Raw genomic sequence first — 20630 nt, 5'->3', positions numbered from 1 at the left:
TGGCCCTCCAGCTGTTGTTGAACAACAACTCCTGTCACCTGCAGCCACAATTTAGTTCAACAACAGCTGGAGGGCCAAAGGTTGTCTGTCCCTGAATAAGCCCACAGCATTGCACTTGCATATGCTTGCACTTGCCATGCTGCCTTGTTGCGCTGACCTCCTTCATCTGTTCTGGCAAAGCTGGTGTTTTTTGACATCTCCTCAGAACAAAGCTGAAGATATTCTCTTTGTACATAACAGGCAGAGAAGGCTGGTGGAGTGAGAGAAGAAACTGCAACTCATTACTCATAGTGCCAGTATACACACACACACACACACACACACACACACACACACACACTCCCAACAGTAAAAAACATAACCTTTTGCTTTGGGGGTTTGTGAGCTGACAACTTTGGCAAGTCTGATTGCCTGAGAAGTCCCTACAGTAGCCCTCTGGCTGGAGAGTTGTGGTATGGGGTGTGCAAGGCTCCGAACCAGTCCGGACGGGCACGGGGGGGGGGTTGTAGCTTTAAGGGTGGGGGTGGTGGTACTTATCCTCCCCCCCACCCCGCCGCTCTTCCCCTTCCGGTGCTGTGGTTTTAGACAAAGATTCTGGGGCGGCAGCCTTCCTCCCTGCCGCCCCTGGCCCCGTCGTTAGCCTGCAAGTGCCGAAGTAAAGATCACGCATGCGCCCGTTCTGCCGCGCGTGTGCACCCGCCGCCGCGCGCGTTCCGCTGACGTCACACGTGTGACGTCAGCGGAGCGCGCGGGGGAAGAGCAGCCTGGTCGCGCGCGAGGGGGGAGAGCGGCGCGGGGGGAAGTACCACCCCCCGCCCTTAAAGCTACAACCCCCCACCATGCCAAACCGCCGGACCAGCTCGGAACCGGACTGGTTCGGAGGCCTCCAGCATGGCCTCCGAACCGTTTCGGGCACATCTCTACTGAGAGAGACTCTTGCCTGCAACCTTGGAGAAGCTGCTTCTCCAGCTGTGGTTGAGGATGATGGGAGTTGTAGTCCAACAACATCTGGGGACCCAAGGTTAGGAACCCCTGATCTAATTCTCTTTTTAAAACCTCGGAACATAGGAAGCTGCCTTATCCTGAGTCAGACCCTTGGTCCATCTAGCTCAGTATTTTCTAAACTGACTGGAAGCAGCTCTCCAAGGTTTCAAGCAGGGATCTTTCCTAACCCTGCCTGGAGATACTGCTGCCAGAGAGTGAACCTGGGACCCTCTGTGTGCAAAGCAGATGCTCTGCCACTGAGCAATGACCCCATCCCCGATGGGGAGTCTCTTACATTAGACAGTGCTCACGTGTAGTCACCCATCTAAATGCAAACCAGGGCAGACCCTGTTTAGCAAAGGGGACAGTTCAGGCTCACTACCACAAGACCAGCTCTCCTCCCCTCGCAACAGAAGGTGAATCCTTGCTGGAAAGCTCATACATGTGCATAAGAAGAGCCCTGATTGATGATGATGATGATGATTAATTCAATTTCTATACCGCCCTTCCAAAAATGGCTCAGGGCAGTTCCCAAAGACCTCTACAGTTCAGCATCCTGTTTCCCACAGAGACCAGTCAAGTGTCTCTGGGAAGACTCCAGGCAAGGCATGAAGGTAGAATGCTTCTGAAGATGGAGGTTCCGTGTAGTTCCATCATGACTAGTAGCCATGGAGGAGCCAGGCAGAGGAAATGGCATAGGCCTCCCTTATTTCTGAGGGATGCAGAGACTGCATGATTGGCAGCCTCCTGTGCTCAGGCTTGCCTGAGTCAGGCTAAATCCGAGTCCAGGAAATTACTTGGCTTAGAATTCAGTCTCTAATGCAGTTTGCAAATGAAATGAAGGGTGATTCATTCAGCTTGCAGCTTTTCCAGTTGCCAGGTTATTCCAAGATCTCCAGTGATGAAACTGGTGTAGAGCTTGAGTTGCAAATGATACTTTCATAACACTTTAACAAGAAATACGATTTCGCATCTTTCCTGAATAGTTTTTTCTTTTTCCTTTATTTCTCAAGATTTGCTTAGACCAGGAAGTTGCAAAAATGCCACTGTCCACCTTCTTCCTCTCTTTGCTCTAACTCTTGAGAAAAATGGATGCAGTAAAATATCAGCTGATGGCTAGGTCCCTCAGTGTACATATAGTCCATAAGGTAATAGAGTCACAGGAGACAATCTTTTGTTTGTAAAACCAGTAGCTTCAAATAGCTGTACATAACTTCATAGATTTGTTTAGAATTTCACCATCCTTCCCTCCCAGGTGTGTGCAAAATGTATAATAAAAGGCAAATTCAGAGATGATAATAAAATATAACTCCTGTTAAGGTAACACCCATGGTGATTCCTGGTCATTGAATGTTTTCCCAAGTTGAAGAACATTTTCAAAAGACAACTTTGGATTCAAGAGCCAGGCTGCAGCCAGCTTACATTCTTCTCTCTGTCTGTGTGTGTGTGTTTGTTTATTTAATTTTAATTATCATAATATGCAGTGCAGAGAGCCCCCTTAGGAAGTCACTGCCAGCAGACCATAGAGATGCCAACATGACACAGGGAAGGTGTGGTTTCCAAGGTGCTGTGAGTTTGAGTGTGCGCTCTTAAAAGCTACAGAGTCCTTCCATGCAAATTTTCATGCATAAGAAAAATGAGCTGGTGGAGTCCTAAAAAAGGGTTTGGCAACAAGGCCCATAGGTCAAATCCTGACCCTATAAGGATTCCCATTCATCCGCTGCTCCAAGCTCAGCTCTCCTGAATGAATACTGTGATGCATGTCTGCCACTCTCTCCTAAGCTGAACCACCGGCAAAAAAAGGCTTCAACACATTGTGTGTTCATACAAATGCTAATTATCATCAACATTTCTGCCCGACTCTTTCTCCATGCTGCTCAGGGCAATATGCAAGGCTACCTCTCTCTCTGTTTATCCTCACAACAACCCTGTGAGGTGGGTTAGGCTGAGAGAAAAGTTACTGGCCCAAAGTTTCCTAATAAGGTTTATGGCCGAGGGGGGATTTGGACCTGGGTTTCCCTTTCCTAGTCCAACATTCTAGCACCACACTGGCTCACCTGAAACTGCCTTCTACGGAATCAGACAGTTGGTCCATTGAGGACAGTATTGTTTGCCCTGACTGGCAGTGACTCCGCAGGGTTTCAGAGAGGAGCTTGTCCCAGCTTCACTTGGAGATGCTGCCAGAGATCGGAGGACCTGGGGCCTTCAGTTGGCCAAGCAGGTTCTCTCCCACTGAGCTACAGCCTCCGCTTCTTTAACTCTCTCTTCTGCAGTGTGACCAGGGGCCTTGGCAGAGTCCTTTCCCCATTACGCCCTTTGGCTGTTCAGGCCTGTGCAAAAGCCAAGGCACAGAGAGAAAGGGCTAAGGAAGTTCTCAGCCCAAACCGCTTTGGCTGTTCATGCTGGGCAAGAGAAGATTGCAGAGACCTTTGCCTTTATCCCTGCTTCTGCAAGTTGGTGGGCAGCACAGCCCATCTGGCGAGCTTTCCAGCCTGCGATCAGTTAAAAATATGGCTCTAGTCTTGGATGAATTGGTTGCTGACCAGGGTTTCCAGATCTTTGCAGTATTGGTGCCTGGTTGTTACTGCAGATAAAACTTCATGCTAGATGCTAATATGATAGTCTCCCTTTAACGTATCTCTTGTTCCTTAAAAGGTAATTGTAGCTTCATCTACTTTTTGCCCTCTTCGTGATTGAAAAATCCATTTAGTTTTCAGACGTGTGTGCGTGTGTGTGTGTGTGTGTGTGTGTGTGTGTGTGTGAAAATTTGTCTCATTTTCCATTCCTGGTTGACCAGGATAACCTGGGTGCCAGGGTGTATGTGATAGGTACGGCATTATGGATTTAACATAACTCCAAACTAACAAGGGAACATTTTGTTATTAAATAGGCTCCTCCAATCCAGCTAAATCCCTGTTCAACGCCACGTACCGAGTAGCAAGCCAGCTTTTCAGCCAGGAGCCTAGCCTCAGGAGAAATTGAATATTCTCTCTTTAAATTTCAAAGAGCTTCGTACAAGAGTCAGTATTTAGAAATGTAAAACGAAAAGTAACTTCAGAGTCTGTTTTTACTGTGTTGCTGCATGAGTTAAAAATCTAGAAATTATGAGCCATTCTGGACTTCATCCTGTGGCAAAATAGAAAATCTTTGAGCTCAGTTTACCAGGAAAGTCTTTTATGTAATTCTACTGAAATGAACAGGCTGTGCTCAAGAGCTCACAGGTGTGAAATATTTATTCATCATCTATTAAAAAATGCATAGCTCCTGATTTATCCTATATGAACCGAGAGCACAGGCACACTGTCTTTCTAAATAAATTTCACTCTTATGCTTACACAGATGCCTGCTCTGATGAATGGCCTGGGTTTCTGATGACTTGCTGAAGGTGATTGATACAATAACTTTTATATTCTTGAAATATTTAGTGCGTGTGTGTGTGGACGCCAATTCTACAGCATTCTTTATTACACCATTTAAGGCTTTTCATGCATGCAGTTAGTTCCCTGGAAAGCAATGGCATTCCCTGCTGAAAACTGAGCATCCGCTATAGGGGCAGCCCTAGACCAAATTGCACCCCAGACAAGGAACATCTTTTGTGCCCCTTTCATTTTTTCCACTTTTGAATTCCTTGGTCTACATCCAGACTAAGAGTTATGCACAGGGAATGCTTCTGTGTTGTGGTGATCTCACCTTCCTTTTGCAGCCCCCTGTGTCTCCTGCAAATATGTCCCTGAGGGCTGTGGGACCATTGGGGGCATGTTTTGGAAGGCACAGGTGGCTGCAGAGAGAAGGGGGCATTTCCAAAAGTCAACTCTTCCCTCTGCACATATGCAGAAGCATTTCTATTTCATTTGTAGCCCTCTTAAGATGTTGATGCATGAGCTGCATGCAGGATTTATCCCTGTTATATAAGACAATACATTTGCATGCATGGTTCTGTATTCATTCATGCCACATTCAAGCCAAATATGCTTGTTTTTTCAAATATTTTAGAAGACTTTTAATTTTAAGAGTAACTAAACTTCAGACTGCAAGCAAGAGATGGCAAAGTGATTCTCGGACTCTTGCTGTAAGAAAGTTCCCCTTCTTCCCCGTCTCTCTTCTCATTGTCCTGCTTTTCTTTCCTCATGGAGTGCAAGGTGGTGGGCCCAGGGTTCCCTTCCCAGGCAGTCTCCCATCTAGGCACTGGCCAGGCCAGGCCCAGCTCCACTTCAGCAAGGTGGCGGCATCCTGCAGTCCCTGTGCTGCTGTTCTGAAGGGAATGGTTGCCAGAGTCTGAGGCCCAGACTTCCCTTTTGCCACTCACTTTCTCCGCAAAGGATGCTAAAGAGCAGGAACAGGCTGGCAGCGTCCCGCAGGCTGTTCTCCTTGCTGCAAGCCGCTAGACTGCAGGCCTGCTCAACTTTGGCCCTCCTGCAGATGTTGGCCCACAACTCCCATAATCCCTGGCTACTGGCCACTGTGGCTGGGGATTCTGGGAGTTGTAGTCCAAAAACAGCTGGGGGGGCCCAAGTTGAGCAGGCTTGCGCTAGAGAGAGACCTCTGGGAAGCTCACGAGACAGCCACTCTCCCCTGTTGCTTCCCTCTAGCATCTGCTGCCATGGCCAGTTGCCACACACGTTTCCTCTGGTCAGAAACCACTTCCTTTGGTGAACTCCTCTTTGGCCCAGGCAGGTTCCGTGCCCTTTCCCCCTTCCAGTTGGGTTTTCTCCCCTCCCTCTCCTCCAGGAGGGGAAGCATCTCATTGCAGGAGCTTCCCTCTTGATCCTCTCGTTGGAACCTTTTAAAGTTGCCTTCCCCCAGTTTGGCAAAGATTCCTTCGTGTCCACTGGAGCCCCCAAGGGTTGCATCTGAGGACACACAAATGGCAGGCGAGAGCATGTTGTCAGCTGCAGTCTGCAGCTGTTTGGGAAGGAAGTGGCCATTTGCCGCTCAGAAATTCCTAGCAAACACCGGCTTGGAAGGAAGCGACCCACAGCCGTGTCTGAACAGGAAAAGAGCAAATTCCACCAGATGCCGTTGGCTGGCTTTCCTGCCCTGGCTGTGACACAATTTATGACCTCTCTGAGAGATTTCATCGCGTCTTACGATGGTCCATCAGGGGCACTTCTCTCTAGTGTCAACAGCAAGGAATGCTGGGGGAAGCGGACGATCTAAATTGGCACTCTCTGGAGGAGGCTTTCTCTGGGGCGGGCAGGGGGAGTTTCCGATTCCTAGGAGCCAAAGTTAAATGATAGAAGAGCCAGTCATATAACATCTGAGAAAATGTTGAAGTTCCGAGGTGCCAGTGTCAAAATTGTCAGAACCCAGGTGATGGCACACTTGGGATTTCTCCAGCCCTGCCTGTCAAGTGTTCACAAAATGTTATTTGTTCTTGCTTTGTTGCTCAGGAAAATTAGTAGCATTTTCCTGAATTTTGAATTAGTTGGTTTGTTTACTAATGAAAGGTATTCTGGGGTAACTGGATTGATTATATAATGTTACGGTAACAGAAGCTTGCAGGAACAGCTTGGAGAATATAAAATTCTGTTGTTTGTGTTTCTGAACCTTGCAACGTCGCTAATGTTCCAGTCCCACTCAATCAAAGCCTTACTCAGGGTTTAATTTTAAGAAGGTCTTCACAAGACCTAATAAGCCCCTAACCTATTCCACCCACCCACCCCCCACTCCCCAAAGAGCTGGATCTCTGCACTGGGAGATGGTGAAGTAATACCAAATTGTGCCACAGCCAAATCCCATACTTCTGAGATTAGAGCGAAAGATTTCTAGGTCAAAGAGTGTTTGGCCTGCAGGCAGGGGCTTTTGCTCCTGTACCTTTTTCTTTAGAAATCAACTCTTGCTGTTCAAAATACAGAAAAAGTAGCTACTGCAGAGCACTTGTGTGCAGCCTTGACCTGAGATTCCTTGCTCTGCATAGATACCCTCTCATCTTCCATGTTGCTGGAATTCCTGGGAATGGAGCCATAGTGGCAGAGTGCCTGCTTGGCATGCAGAAGGTCCCAGGTCAAGTCCCTGGCAGCATCTCCAGGTAGGGCTGGGAGACACTCCTGCCTGCAACCTGGGAGAAGCCGCTGCCGGTCTGTGCAGACAGTAATGAGCCCGATGGGCCAACGGTCTGACTTGGTAGAAGGCAGCCCCCTCTGCTCTTTGGGAAAGGGTTTCCTTCACAGGGTGCTTTTCCTGCCTGCTCAGTGTGATTAGGAGCTGCCCGTGAGCATTCCGGGGTGTGTGTATGCAGTTGTTTGTTAAATATTGAACAAGGTGTACGAAGTCACTCCCTGTCGCAAGTGCATGCAACTGCACAGTGTGAAAGACACCGATCTGGAGATTAGGCCCAGGGACAGGAGCACTCCTCTCTCCACCTACACACCTGTCACCTTTTGAAAAGGTAGGAGGCAGCTCGTGATCTGATTTGCTCAAACATTTGCAGTCGGAAGGATTTCTGGGGCAGGGGGGTAGCGGCATTGTGTGAAGAGATCCTTCGATGCCTTCGGGGAGGCAAAATTCCTTCTCTTCTACATGATGACTCAAGCAGAAGCTTCTAATTGCTTCTCAAGATGAAGTAACCCAAGAAGTAACAATAGCATGTTTAACATTCAGCAGTGCTCTGTTTTGCTACCAGAAAAGGTTCTTTGCCTCTAGCTGTCTTTCCGTTGCTTTGCATAGAGTATTATTTAGAACGCTGCCCAAGAAAGGCACAATTCAGAATACCTGTTTAGTTGCTGATCTTTCTGGCAGGGGAGAGCAGCTGCTGGTACCTGAAGAAAGGCCTGCTTAATTATCCTTTAGTCGTCGATTCCAGTTAAATTGTGTGGGGTTCCAACCTCCTTCAGATGATGACAGCAACTTCACTCTTGTGCATAGTGGATATGGGAGGAGAGGGGGTCTTGTGGGAGCAAGCGTGACTGGTCCCCTTTGGTAAGCAGGGTCCACCCTGGTTTGCATTTGAATGGGAGACTACATCTGCGAGCAGGGTAAGGTATTCCCCTTAGGGGATGGGGCCACTCTGGGAAGAGCATCTGCTTAGAGAAGGTTCCCAGTTCCCTCCCTGGCAGCATCTCCAAGACAGGGCTGAGAGAGACTCCTGCCTGCAACTTTGGGGAAGCCGCTGCCAGTCTGTGTAGACTATCCTGAGCCCTATGGAACCGATAGTCTGGCTCGGTGAAAGGCCGCTTCCTTCCTTTGGCTTTGCCTTCACATCCTTTATGTCTCTCTCTGTTAAAGCAGAAGTCCAACCAAAAAACCTCTCAATAGAGTTGATAAAACAACAACAAAAAAGGCAGAAGTTGGACCACATGGGAAATGGTGCATCTCCCAAAGCATGGCCAAACAGCCATGTGGCGGTGGAGCTGCCCGAGTGGTCCCTGGGGGTGCTCCGGGGTCCTTTGGCTTGGCTGCCTCCTCCTTGGCCAAAGCGTCCAGCTGACCAGGTGGGTCTGCCAGCAGATGTGCTTGAAGGAGCTGCTGATACGCCTCTCGTTATCGGAGCACTGCCAGGGCAGGAAAGGCATCATCATCTTGCTCTGACGTGTGACTGTTTACTGCCGTGAGATAGTAGTGCAAACTCTCTGCTCCTGTTCTAGTTTTGCCTTCTGATTGCCAAGATAAAGATGCGGCTGAAGGCAGCTGTTCTACCCAATCTCTCTCTTGCCTTTTAAAAAAATGAATCTGACACTTCCGTTGTCTTGCAGTGGCATGCGAGAGAGGAGCTCTGCCTTATTGTCTTAAAGGGGCCGAATTCGGATAACAGGCAGTGTTGCGGGTTGGCAAGGAAAACCCCACCCGCGGTGGTCATGTTCTGCAACAAGCGTGCTGTTGGAGCGTGGCGCAGAAACTCATAATCCTGTGTCTTTAACATAAATGGCAACCTCAAAACACAAATTCTTATTTTTTTAAGAAGGTTACTAGCCCTCAGACCTGTGAAATGCATTTGCACAGGTGGTTATATACAAACATAGGAAGCGGTCTTATCCCGAGTCAGGCCATTGATCTGTCTGGCTCACTGTTATCTGCCCTGACTTGCAGCAGCTCTCCAGCTAAGAGGCATCTTTCTCAGCCCTGAAATCCAGGGTCTGTTCCTGGGAATGCTGGAGAGTGAAGCTGGGATCGTCTGAGATGCAGTGTGGTGTAGTGGTTAGAGCAGGGGTGTCAAACTGGGGTCCTCCTGCAGATGTTGGCCTATGACTCCCATCAACCCTGGCTTCTGGCCACTGTGACTGGGGATGATGGGAGTTGTAGTCCAAGAACCGCTGGAGGACCATGGGCTTCCCAGAGGCATCTGGTGGGCCGCTGTAGGAAACAGGATGCAGGACTAGATAGGTCTTGAGCCTGATCCAGCAGGGCTGTTCTTAAGAGTGTTGAACTAGTACCAGGGAGACCCGAGTTAAAATCCCCATTCAGCCATGAAATCCGTGGGCTTCCCCTAGAGTGGATGACTCTGGGCTGGTCACTTCTCTCTTTGCCTAGCCTACCTTACAGGGCTGTTGTGAGGATAAATGCAACTATGTAAGCTGCATAGCTGAAATGTAATCAATAAGTAAACAAAAGGAAAGGTATGTTCTATTACTGAGCCCTATGGGCAACTGGTTTGCTGCTGGAGAGCTGAAAGGTTCCCTTCAAGCCCGTCATGGTGTGGTTTGGGCCTCTGTCCTAATGCACATCGTGGCCCAGAGACTGAGCTGCAGCAAGGCAGTGTGTGGGATCTTGCCTAATGCAGTTCTGACAAAACCCCATTTAATGACATTCCCATCCCATAAGCAACGGTTAACATAGAAGTGCTGGTTTGTTTGAGTTCATGCTCCTCTTGGTTACCAGGGTGTAAAGGTGACAGTTCTTGGGATCTCATTAGAGCTCTTTGTGCATGCGTACGTACGTGTGTGTGTGTGTGTGTGTGTGTGTGTGTGCGCGCACACACTGCAAAGTTCTTGGGAGATAGAAACTGCAAAACAGCAGCAACTCTGCTGCTGGCAGAACCCGCTTAGGGAAGCAGATCAAGCTGAGTTTTGTACGGGAGCTGCTCACGGGAGTCGGCTTAAGTTCAGCAAGCACAACAATCGCCAAAATGTGCAAGTCAAAGAGGCGTTGCTGATGCACGCCCAGGTTGGGACCTCGGCTCCTTTCTCTGCTCCCCTCGTTTTCCTTTCCTTTCATTTATGAACATGTTTTATTTATGTGGGGAAGGGGATAAAAGCACAGGCAAGAAGCTTTCCTACAGTGCTGGTAGTTGCATAATTGCCTGCGATTTGGCACAGATAAGCATATCTCTCTCTCTCTCTCTCTCTCTCTCTCTCTCTCTCTCTCTCTCTCTCTCTCTCTCTCTCTCTCACACACACACACACACACACACACACACACACACACACACACACTCTCACACTCTCCCTTGCACATGCTGTCTGCAGAGGTGGTGTGATTGCTCATTGGAATGTGAGTCGGCAACGCTGAGGCCACTTGGTGGGTGATGGAGAAGAAACCAGGATGAAGCCAGTCCAGTGTCTCAAAGGGCTGGCTGGCTGGAAGCCTGGTAGATGTTCTTAGGCACTGAGTTCTCCTGTTGCTGCTTGTGTCATATCTGCCACTAATGAGGGTGGGTGCAGGGCTGGTGGGGATCTACTGGTAGATCTCTGGGTGACGTCCAGTGGATCTGCCTGGGTTTTCACCCCTCCGTTGTCTAACAAAAGCAGCCCAGAGAGGCTGCAGCCCTCCCAGCAAACCTGCTTGCTTGACGTATGGGCAGTCTTCAGCCTCTGCATTCCCAGCTCTAAAATGGACTTCGTGCTTAAGGCAGCTCAGACAACTTACTCTTAAATTGTAAGTTTGTTTTTGAAAAGTCCCTGCCACGACTGGATAGTTGATCTGTCCTGTAAGTGGTTACCTTCGGCCAGGTCTTTGACCAGACTCGGCAGGAATTCTAAGGCCAAGCAGAGTGAATCCCACCCGCCTGCCCACCCCTGGCCCATAGCATGCAGGCTACGTGTAACACTGCAGTTCTGGAGGAGTGCAGGGGGGGAAATCCAAAGAATGTGGTATGGGGTTCGGATTTCAGATTCCTGACAGTTTCAGCTTTCTGGGTTTGGTTTTGTCAGCTTACAGGCCCCACAGTTGCAAAGATCTGCTTCAAAGTGGCGGTGAATGCCGGCTGACATCGCAGACGCTGGAGGGGTGGCAGAATAAGATTTCTAGTTGCTGTGGGGGCGGTGGGGGGGCAGTTTCCGTGCCTTACAAAATGCCTTACCCCTCCCTCTGGTTTATGAATAACTTCTGCAAAATGGAAAAAGCACAGGGTGGATTTGTGTAGAATACGAGCAACTGCACCAGCTTGCACAATGCATGGATAGGATACAGAATCCCACTCTTCTTGGTGCAGAATTCAGATTGCCTGCAATCTGGTTGCAGAATTAAAAAAAATAGATAATAATAAGAGTCTGGCGTACACACAGCTCTCATTTTGATGTATGGCCCTTAAATGACAAGAGGCACCATGAGGTTAGGGCTGAACTGGCTGCAGCCACTGAGGGAGGGGGAGGGGAATTGGATTGGGGCTGTGTGGGAGGGGAGAGGGGTCGAACACTTCCCCCTGCATGGCCACCCTGATCTGAATCCTCCTCCCTGCTCAGCTGCTCTAAGCCACAGAGGGGGAGACTGGTAGGCACACACTCTGCCTGTATGTTTGCACTCTCTCTCTTTGGCCAGCTAATAGCAGCTTCAAGAAAAGGACAGTTTTGTACTGGGGAATCGGCATGGGGAGAAAGGGTTGGGGAATAAACTCTCTCCTGTGTTGTGGCCCCAATCCAGCCCCCATAACCGCCCCCCCCCCGGCCCAATTCATGGCTAGATTAGATTTAGGAGAGGGAGAAGATCTGGTCTTGTGTGGGATTCAGCACCCAGCAAGCACGCCGGGCAGCTGCTGGGCCATGATTCCTCTTCTGTCTCCAGTCCGTTAATGGCCGTTTTCCTGATTTCTCTCTCCTTGCTGCACAGGACAAATTTAGAAGCCCTGCAGAAGAAGCTGGAAGAGCTGGAACTGGACGAGCAGCAACGGAAACGGCTTGAGGCATTCCTCACCCAGAAACAAAAAGTCGGGGAGCTGAAGGACGACGACTTTGAGAAGATCAGTGAACTGGGTGCTGGCAATGGTGGAGTGGTCTTCAAGGTGGCCCACAAGCCTTCTGGCCTCATCATGGCGAGGAAGGTGAGTGTCCTTCTCCTTAGCGGTGCTTCGGACACTTCAGGCGGTGCCCCACTGACCAGCCTGCCCTCGGTCAGCCTGGGAACGGCACATTTTTGCAAGTGGCTCTTGGATGTTTTGTACACAGAAACCCTCCCCAAAGTCTGTGGCCTGACTTCTTTGCTTGCAGAACGCAGCCATGTATGCACAGACCCACCGGAATGCGGGCCCTGGGAAGCAGAGGGCTAGCTAGGCCCAGGTTCCGTTTTTGCAGATCTCCCTTGCCATATCTCTCTCAGTTTCTGAACTGGGTTACCCAGGGGAATTGGTCGCTGACTGGATCCTCTGTGTCTTAGATTTCCTCCCCACCACACCCAGTCCTGGCTGGCATTTCAGCTTTTAAGGACAGGCAATGATTCTAGAAGGAAGCTCAGATTGTAGGGGGCATTCCCCAGCAGCCTCAAGATTCCACCCTGCTCTTGGGACAGTCCTAGGAACAGAGGAAGCTGCCTTTGACCGAGTCAGACCCTTGGTCCATCTTGCTCAGTATTGCACACACAGACTGGCAGCAGCTCTCCAAGGTCTTTCCCAACCCTGTCTGGAGAGGCTGTCAGAGATTGAACCACGGACCTAAAGTATATAAAGTAGATGCGTTGCCACAGAGCTATGGCTTCATCCTGTGTGTGTTTGTTTATTTATTAACATTTATATCCCATTCTTCCTCCAAGGAGCCCAGAGTGGTGTACATGGTTATGTTTATCTTCACAACAACCCTGTGAGGTAGGTTAAGCTGAGAGAGACGGGACTGGCCCAGACTGACCCCCAGTGAGTTTCATGGCTGAATAGGGATTTGGACGTGGGTCTTCCCAGTCCTAGTTCAGCACTCTTAACCACTATACCACACTGCCTCTGATGCTTTTTGCATTATCACATGAAGGCCCATTAAACCCCGTGCTGGCGATGTGTCGTTCTGCAGTTAATTCACTTGGAGATCAAGCCGGCGATTCGGAACCAGATCATCCGTGAGCTGCAGGTCTTGCACGAGTGCAATTCCCCCTACATAGTGGGCTTTTACGGCGCCTTCTACAGTGATGGGGAGATCAGCATTTGCATGGAGCACATGGTAAGCCTCTTTGTCGCCACCTTCAGGTCCGGGGTGTGTGTGTGGGTGTGGGTGTGTGTGTGTGCGTGCCCCTTGTGCTTAGGGCAGAGCGACCGCCCAGGGCCCTGCACACCCCTTAAAGGGGCTGGTGGGGCTCCTGCACTAGCGGACTCACCCTAGTCCCCCTACTCTGCCAGGGCTCTCTAAGGGCTGCCCACCTCCCCACTTGTGGCTGGCGCTGTGGGGAGTTGACCCAAGGGGTTGAGCATCCCCGACTTAGGGCCTTCAGAGGCCAAGACCAGCATCTGGAACGGAGCCTGGGAACCAGTTAGCAGCCAGTGAAGCTGACACAACCCTGGCCTAAGACGGCCTGTCTGGCTACCAGGTCCAGGCGAGAGCCCGGCTGCTGCTTTGGGGGCTAGCTTTGTGTTGAGTGGTAGCCCCACACAGAGTGCACTACAGTAGTCCTCCAGACTAATATGTAGCCAGCTGTGGAAGCATGTTACTTGCCCGCTGCCGTGTGGCTCCCACTTCTCTGCACCCACCGTTCTTGTCTCTGGGCCTCAAGGGACAGTTGCTAGGTTTCCCCTTAGAGCAGGGATCCTCAGCATTGGCCCCCAGATGTTAGTGGACTTCCACTCCCATAATCCCCAGCCCCAGTGGCCTTTGGTTGGGGATTATGGGAGTTGAAGTCCAATAACATCTGGGGGCCCAACGTTGAGGATCCCTGCCTTAGAGGGCTGAATGCCTCTTCCTAAGTGAAGGGGTTTCTCCAGTCTGCACCCTCAAAGCTGAGAAAAGGAAGGGTGACGACTCCACCACCCCAAATAATTCAAGCAGGCGTAGCCCGCAGCCCTCTGTCTTTTTACCCAGCCCTCTCCTAGGCTTGATCTTGGGTCATGGTGTCAGCTTAGAAAACTTGGAGCAGTCTCAAGATTGAGGCATGGGCTGAGCTTGCCCTTCATCTGCCACGTGTAGCAAAACTGGACTGGTTTTCTTCGTTAGACCCTGCCTCCCCTGCAATATTCCCCGTTTATTTTTAACGTTGGTACAAAAGGTCTCCTTCACTATCGGCAGCTGCCAGCCTTTCTATGGCCAGATGGAGCCTCCTCTTCAGAGCCCAGTTTCTGTGAGGAAAGGTCAGTCGGATCCCTCCCTCTTGTCTACCCCAGAGGAGGGTGTCGCACACTTCACATGCGCACCCAAATGCTGCACAGAGAACAGCTTTGGGGCTATTTGCAAGATTACTCTTGACTATTTCTGTCCTGCCCGAAAAGAAGCATTCATTATATCTCCCCTTTCTGTTGTTCATATTCCTCATGGAATGGTTTGGAACAAGTTGGTTTTGCAATCCGTATGAAAAGAAGGATTAAGCTTCAGGAACCAAGAACTTAAAAAGGAGATGGGTGGAGGAGGAGGAGGAGGGAAAGGAGTCGGAGTCGGATACAAGACTGCCTGGATGCTGCTTCGTTTCCTGTCTCCCAGTCCATTTGGGGGGCCCAGATCAGAGTGCTGGTGCTGACTGTGGAGACCCTTTTGGTGCTTCAGACCTCAGTGCCTGAAGGGTCTCCTACTTCCTCTGCCTGGAGGTCATTCTTGGAGGTCCTCCTCTGAGGCGAGGCAAGTGCTGACAGGGGAGAAGAGGGCCTGGGGGGGGGGCGATACCCTCTTTGTGAAACACTCTCCCCAGGAAAGGGCCTCCGGTGCCTCTCCAGGGCCAAGCAAAGACCTTTTCGTCTCTCCAGGCCTTTACACCTGTGTTCTGTGTTGTGCCATTTGAACTTCAACACCTCTGTTCAGATGCTTTAGTTTTGGTTTGGATGTTATGGTTTTTGCAAGCTGCCCGGGAAGTACAGTCTGAAGGGTGAGGTGTAAATAAATATCCAAGCAGACGTGCCCTGCCGATTTCCCTCTGGAGCAGGTAGGGGGATCAAAGCACAGCATTCGGGGGGGGGCGGGGGGAGAGCTTGCCACCTGCATTTTTCTGACAGCTTTTAAAGCCATTTCTCTCCTGGCTGCCAGAGAACATTACGGTTTCTTTTCAGGCTCAGTGGAGGAGAAGGGGGGCATTACATTCTGGAGCTAAAAATGGCTGTGTCCAGGGATTTTTTTAAAGCAAAGAAGCTGATCCCAGTAAAAAGAACAGCAGCAGCAAATACCCCGACAACTTTTAGCAACAAGAAGGGCATGTTGGGATCGGGAGTGTTATAATTTGCACGGCCCCATTGCGCCCTTATTTCTTTCTGGTTGAATTCACATTTTGTTTAGTTCCACCAGGGTGAACACAACCTATGCAGAGCAGAAATGTTACGTGAAGCACTAACCCTCTTGGGAAATGTTTCCATGTGTTAAATGTTTGTTCCAGCCAAGAACTTGGGAAAGATCAAAGCTGGGTTATTGCACATGCTTGGAGTGCTTTTAAAATACGTTCAGAACAACCTAGGAAGAGGCACACTTCCCGGCGTGCTTTCCGTCTTCTCGTTATCGTCCACCTTGGCCGATGCCTCACTTGGCCTTATTTTGCAAAGACTGATGCCCCCCGGGCTTGTTCCCATGACTGCTGGCAGGGAGGAGAAGCGCCCAGCCGGGGTTGGAGAGCCACGTACACTCCTGGTTTTCAGCTGTGGGCTTGCAAACAAGGAGGCAGGAGTTGGGGGGAGCGATGGTTTGTGAGGCGGCTGCTGGGCAGGACGGCTCTTCCTCCTACCTCACTAAAAAGCTGGGGATGGCATCGGGGTCGGGCATGCTCATCGTACCCAGCTGCCGCCTTGCATTCGACTTCCAGTGAGCCGGCCAGCCCAGCTCGCCATCTCACCCACCCCTGTGGGTGCCCCGGGTGTCCAAGACCACCAAGTCTGCTTCTTGATCAGGCAACCGTTTAAACCCGAGTCTTGCTCTCTTCTGGATGTAATCCGAACTATGGCCATTTGTCCCTCATTAATCAAGGGGCGTGTGTGTGTGTGGGGGGGGCTTAACCTGCAGTCCCAGGAAGGCTGAGCCTGGCACCCCACTCTTCTGCCGAGTGGAAGAGTTGGGTGCTCCCTCCGCTTTCTGCGGATAAATGAGGGTGGGGTGTTTCTGCTCAGCTGACAGAGGTGGGCTCTGTTTCATGCCCGCTCTTGGCTTCAGTGTCTGTGTTTTACTAAAAATAAATGTGGCTTATGCCGTTTCCCCCCCTCTTGAAGCTCCTGGCAACGGCAGCATATATTTAACTCTGGAAGGTTGTTCTTGTGTTGTGCAACATCTTGAATCGTGACCTGATAAGACAAAAGGCATGGTGGGCTTCCAGAGGAAATGTTACAGCCAGGTGCGGCCTTGAGTATGTCTTGCTTACCTTGCCTCCCCAACACCTGTGCTTCCTTATGAGGCTACTCATGTGCACACATCTTAATAAAGCATGAGAAGGAAGTGTGGCATCTGCGTGTACCGGCAGGCAGTACACAGGAAACTGCCATAGACTGAGTCCATCTAGCTCAGTACTGTCTACACAGACTGGCAGCAGCTCTCCCAGGTTTCAGACAGGAGTCTCTCCCAGGCCTACCTGGAGATGCCAGGGAGTGAACCTGTAACCTTCTGCATGCAAGCTTGCGGATGCTCTTCCACAAAGCTATGGCCCCATGCCCTAAGGTGAATATCTTACAGCAAATAGCACTCACATGTAGCCACCCATCCAAATGCAAACCAAGGCAGAACCTGCTTAGCAAGGGGGACAATTTATGTTTGCTGTTGCAAGATCCGCTCTCCTCCCCATCTGTGGACCCAGGTTGGGAACCTCTGGGATAAGGTACAGTGATTTGCACCCTTTTCCTAACTCCTCAGGTTTGGGGTAAGGAATGGCTCTGTTTGTCATTCCCTTGCTTTAGTGGTTAGAGTGCTGGACTAGGACCAGGGAGACCCGAGTTCAAATCCCCATTCAGCCATAAAGCTAGCTGGGTGACTCTGGGCCAGTCACGTCTCTCTCAGCCTAACCTACTTCACAGGGTTGTTGAGAAAGAGAAACTCAAGTATGTAGTACACTGCTCTGGGCTCCTTGGAGGAAGAGCGGGATATAAATGTAATAATAATGATGATGATGATGATGATAATTTGCCAGCCTTTTTGGCATTGAGTTTCATCCCAAGCAAGGCCCAGCTGCTCCTCTTCTGCTCTCAGATGTCAAGATGTCTTTTTCCTGTGGGCTTTTCAGAGTATCTTTGACACTTTTTAGGGTAAACAGATTAGTGCTGTGAATGTTTAAACATTTCTTCTTCTTAGGATGGCGGCTCCTTGGATCAAGTCCTGAAAAAGGCTGGCAGGATCCTGGAGCAGATTCTGGGGAAAGTTAGCATTGCCGTAAGTATGTTGTGTTGGCATTCAGAAAGCAGAATCCAAATGCAGCCGGTGGCTCCAGGCCCAAGTCCAGAAGGCAGAGGCAGCTGGTGGGAAGCTTCTCTGCAGGCATGTCGAAAAGGGCCGGGCAGATCCTGAGCAAGCTTCTGTTGCTTTTCCCTCTGAAAGAGATCTCATATAGAAAGTACAGACTTTTCTGTATGAACCCAGAAGCAAGCGAGCTTTCAAGGAGTGACTGTAGTAGCTGTCAGAACTGAGAGAGCTGCTGCAGTCACTCAGAGGCTTCTACGGACAGGGGGGGCTTTTTCACGGGTTGAACAGCCTTATCCTACAAGGAGGGACCTCCTTCTCGGCCGCTCCCATCTTCGTCTCCTTCTTCTGTCTCCCATACTGCCAGTGCAATGAACGAAATAGACCCGTTCACAGAATCAGAGCCTGGGTAGGAGATCTAGCCCTGCTGGATCAGGCCCAAGGAGGCCCATCCAGTCCAGCCTCCTGTTTCCCACAGTGGCGCACCCAGATGCCTCTGAGAAGCCCACAGGCAGGGGGGATGAGGGCCTGCCCTCTCTCCTGCTGTTGCTCCCTTGCAACTGGTATTGAGAGAGGTGGCTTGCCTCTGAGGTTGGAGCGGGCCTAGAGCCCCCAGACTATTAGCTATTGATAGACCACATATTTATCTAGACCCCTCTTAAAGCCATCCAGGCTGGTGGCTGTCGCTACATCTTGTGGCAGAGAATTCCTTAGGTTGATTATGTATTGTATGGAAAAAGTACTTCCTTTTGTCAGTCCTCCATTTCTTGGTCATCAGTTTCATGGGATGGCCCCATGAAACCTGGGGAGGGATGGACCTGATGGTCGTCATTCTTTGCTTGGTTGAGGGGCAAGCCTTGTTTTTGTCTGTGATTCCAAGTGCATGGGGTCATCATTCCTGCTTTGCGGCAGGTCAGGTTATGCAGTGGGGCAGAGTTTTCTTCTCCTCTAATCTCTTCTTTGAATCATATACAACTTGCAGTTTTTGTTTTGCTAATATTGGGGCGGAGGAGGCGGGCTTTGTTTTAATTAAAACTCTGTTTTGGGCTGCAGGTAATAAAAGGCTTGACATATCTGAGAGAGAAACATAAGATCATGCACAGAGGTAAGAAGTGTATTGTGTTATCACCCCAGCTTCTCTCCGCCCTCTTTTTGTCTGGGTGTATTCTGAATGCCAATAATTGCTTATGCTTGCCTTTCTCAACATAGTCTAGCTATATGGTGGACATAACTATTCTCTCTGTGTGTATTTGGCAATTAAGGCTTTTTCCCCCTCCAGAGGATTGAGAATGTTGTAAGTTTTCCTGTTGAGCCATTCCACCCATGTCCTGATTAGGAACCAATATCCTGAAATACACGAGGCTCGTTCCCATGATGGATGATGAAAGGTGTAGGAGAAGCATCCCACCCAGTTTGGGGAGCTGTGCGTGCTCATGGGTGAGTGATGAGCAAAGTCAGAGGCACGGGCAGAAGGCATTTGCCTGCTGGGTCGGGGAGAGCTTTTCCTCCTCTCTCGTTAAGGAGCCGTGTACAGTTGCTGGGTAGGATGGAGCCCCCCAACCCAGCTGCCGCCTAGCAGACAATAGCTGCTCATGCCTCCTACCTTTTTTTTTTAACTCTCACACAAGCAGGAAGCTGGAGTGTGCCCATCTCCCAAACTTGGGTGGGGACCCTTTTTATCGTCATTTGGATGAGTCTCCTGTAAAAGATGCCTGAAGCCGGCGTGGTGTGGTGTGGTGTAGGAATGGACTGACTTCAGGCTTGCAAAAACTGCTGTAAAATCAGTTTTTTAAGTAGAACTTCAAGGTCCACCAGCCAAGGCCGAGTGCAAAGTAATGGGTTTGGGGGCCTGCGTTTGGAGTTGAGGAAGAGGGCACCTGGGGGCATATGCTCGGGGAGCTGGAAACCTTTCTCAGCCTCCTGCATCTCACCCAGTGATCATTGGCTGACCTTGGGTCAGTCACTATATCTCCGCTCAGCCCACCTCACAGGGTGGTTGTAAGGATAAGATGGGGAGGGGTGTCCATGCACAGCCTCTCGAAGCTCCTTGGAGAAAATACGAGATAAACACATGATAAATAAACTGAATTCTGTGGTCCCTGGAAGCATCTGACTGGACATGGTTAAAATAGGAGGCTGGGTTGTCTAATCCAGCAAGGCTGTTCATATATCCTGATTTTAGAACCATGAGAATATGTCGAGGCATTTGTTGAAGTGTCCCCAGGGCCGGTGTGTGGGATAGAGCCGTAGCTCAGAGGCAGAGCATCTGCTTCTCATGTGGGAAGTCCCCTGGCAGCATCTCCAGGTCGGGCTGGGAGAGGCTCCTGCCTGAAACCGTGGAGGAGCCGCTGCCAGTCAGTGTGGAGACAATCCTGAGCTAGATGGACCAAGGGTCTGGCTCAGTTTAAGGCAGCTTCTGGAGTGTGTGCGAGGGCAGGGAGAGAAATGGGCATTGGTCTGTATTATTACTTACAGGCAGCTTTGCTCATGTCCAGCTGCTGCTTTCTGCTAGAGACCACTTCAGGCCACTTGATCTTTAAGAAACCAATTCCCACTTCCAGATGCCGTGTGACGCTTTGCCTGGCTAAGGGCGATGCGGGTCTCTGTTGCCACATGCTGCCTCCATGGGCCCCTGGAGTGCAGCGCGGCTGGGCGTTTATGAATGCCCAACTGCTGCTTTTGAAAGTCAATCTCGTGAAAAAAAAGTGCCAGGGCCAACCTGCCTCTTCCTGCCAGCCATTATTGGGTGTTGGGCAGTGCCGATCAATAAGAGCAGAGAGCGCTCCAGGGAGGAGGAGGAGGAGGTAAAAAGCTCCAGGGAAAGCAGGGCAGACATCTAGAAACACACACACGTCTCGTCCGGTCACTCCGGTTGCTTGAACTGACCTGTTACTAAATCAATGGTCATATCGTGTGCCAGTGAGATGGAGGGTGCTTCAGAGGGTCGAAGTCTCTGCCCCATGGAGCTTGCAGGGCAGTCAGGAGAAGGCAGCTTCCTAGGTGCCTCTCTTTCTGCTG

The 20630-nt window shown here is 50.3% G+C and overlaps 1 protein-coding gene across 3 annotated transcripts in view; it reads left to right on the top strand.

Annotated features, from left to right (window-relative positions):
* MAP2K1 (mitogen-activated protein kinase kinase 1) overlaps positions 1-20630 on the top strand; it is a 32021-nt gene that overhangs the window by 2223 nt on the left and 9168 nt on the right. For 2 of the 3 annotated variants that reach the window (XM_053272208.1, XM_053272207.1), the window contains exons 2-5: positions 11965-12175; positions 13128-13274; positions 17508-17585; positions 18666-18717. In XM_053272208.1, the coding sequence (XP_053128183.1) occupies positions 11965-12175; positions 13128-13274; positions 17508-17585; positions 18666-18717 (488 nt within the window). The remainder of the gene's footprint in view (positions 1-11964; positions 12176-13127; positions 13275-17507; positions 17586-18665; positions 18718-20630) is intronic. The other variant, XM_053272209.1, reaches the window with a different exon arrangement.

Source organism: Hemicordylus capensis, chromosome 10 (assembly GCF_027244095.1).
Source record: "Hemicordylus capensis ecotype Gifberg chromosome 10, rHemCap1.1.pri, whole genome shotgun sequence".
Lineage (NCBI taxonomy): Eukaryota > Metazoa > Chordata > Lepidosauria > Squamata > Cordylidae > Hemicordylus > Hemicordylus capensis.
This window is presented reverse-complemented; position numbering and strand designations above follow the sequence as displayed.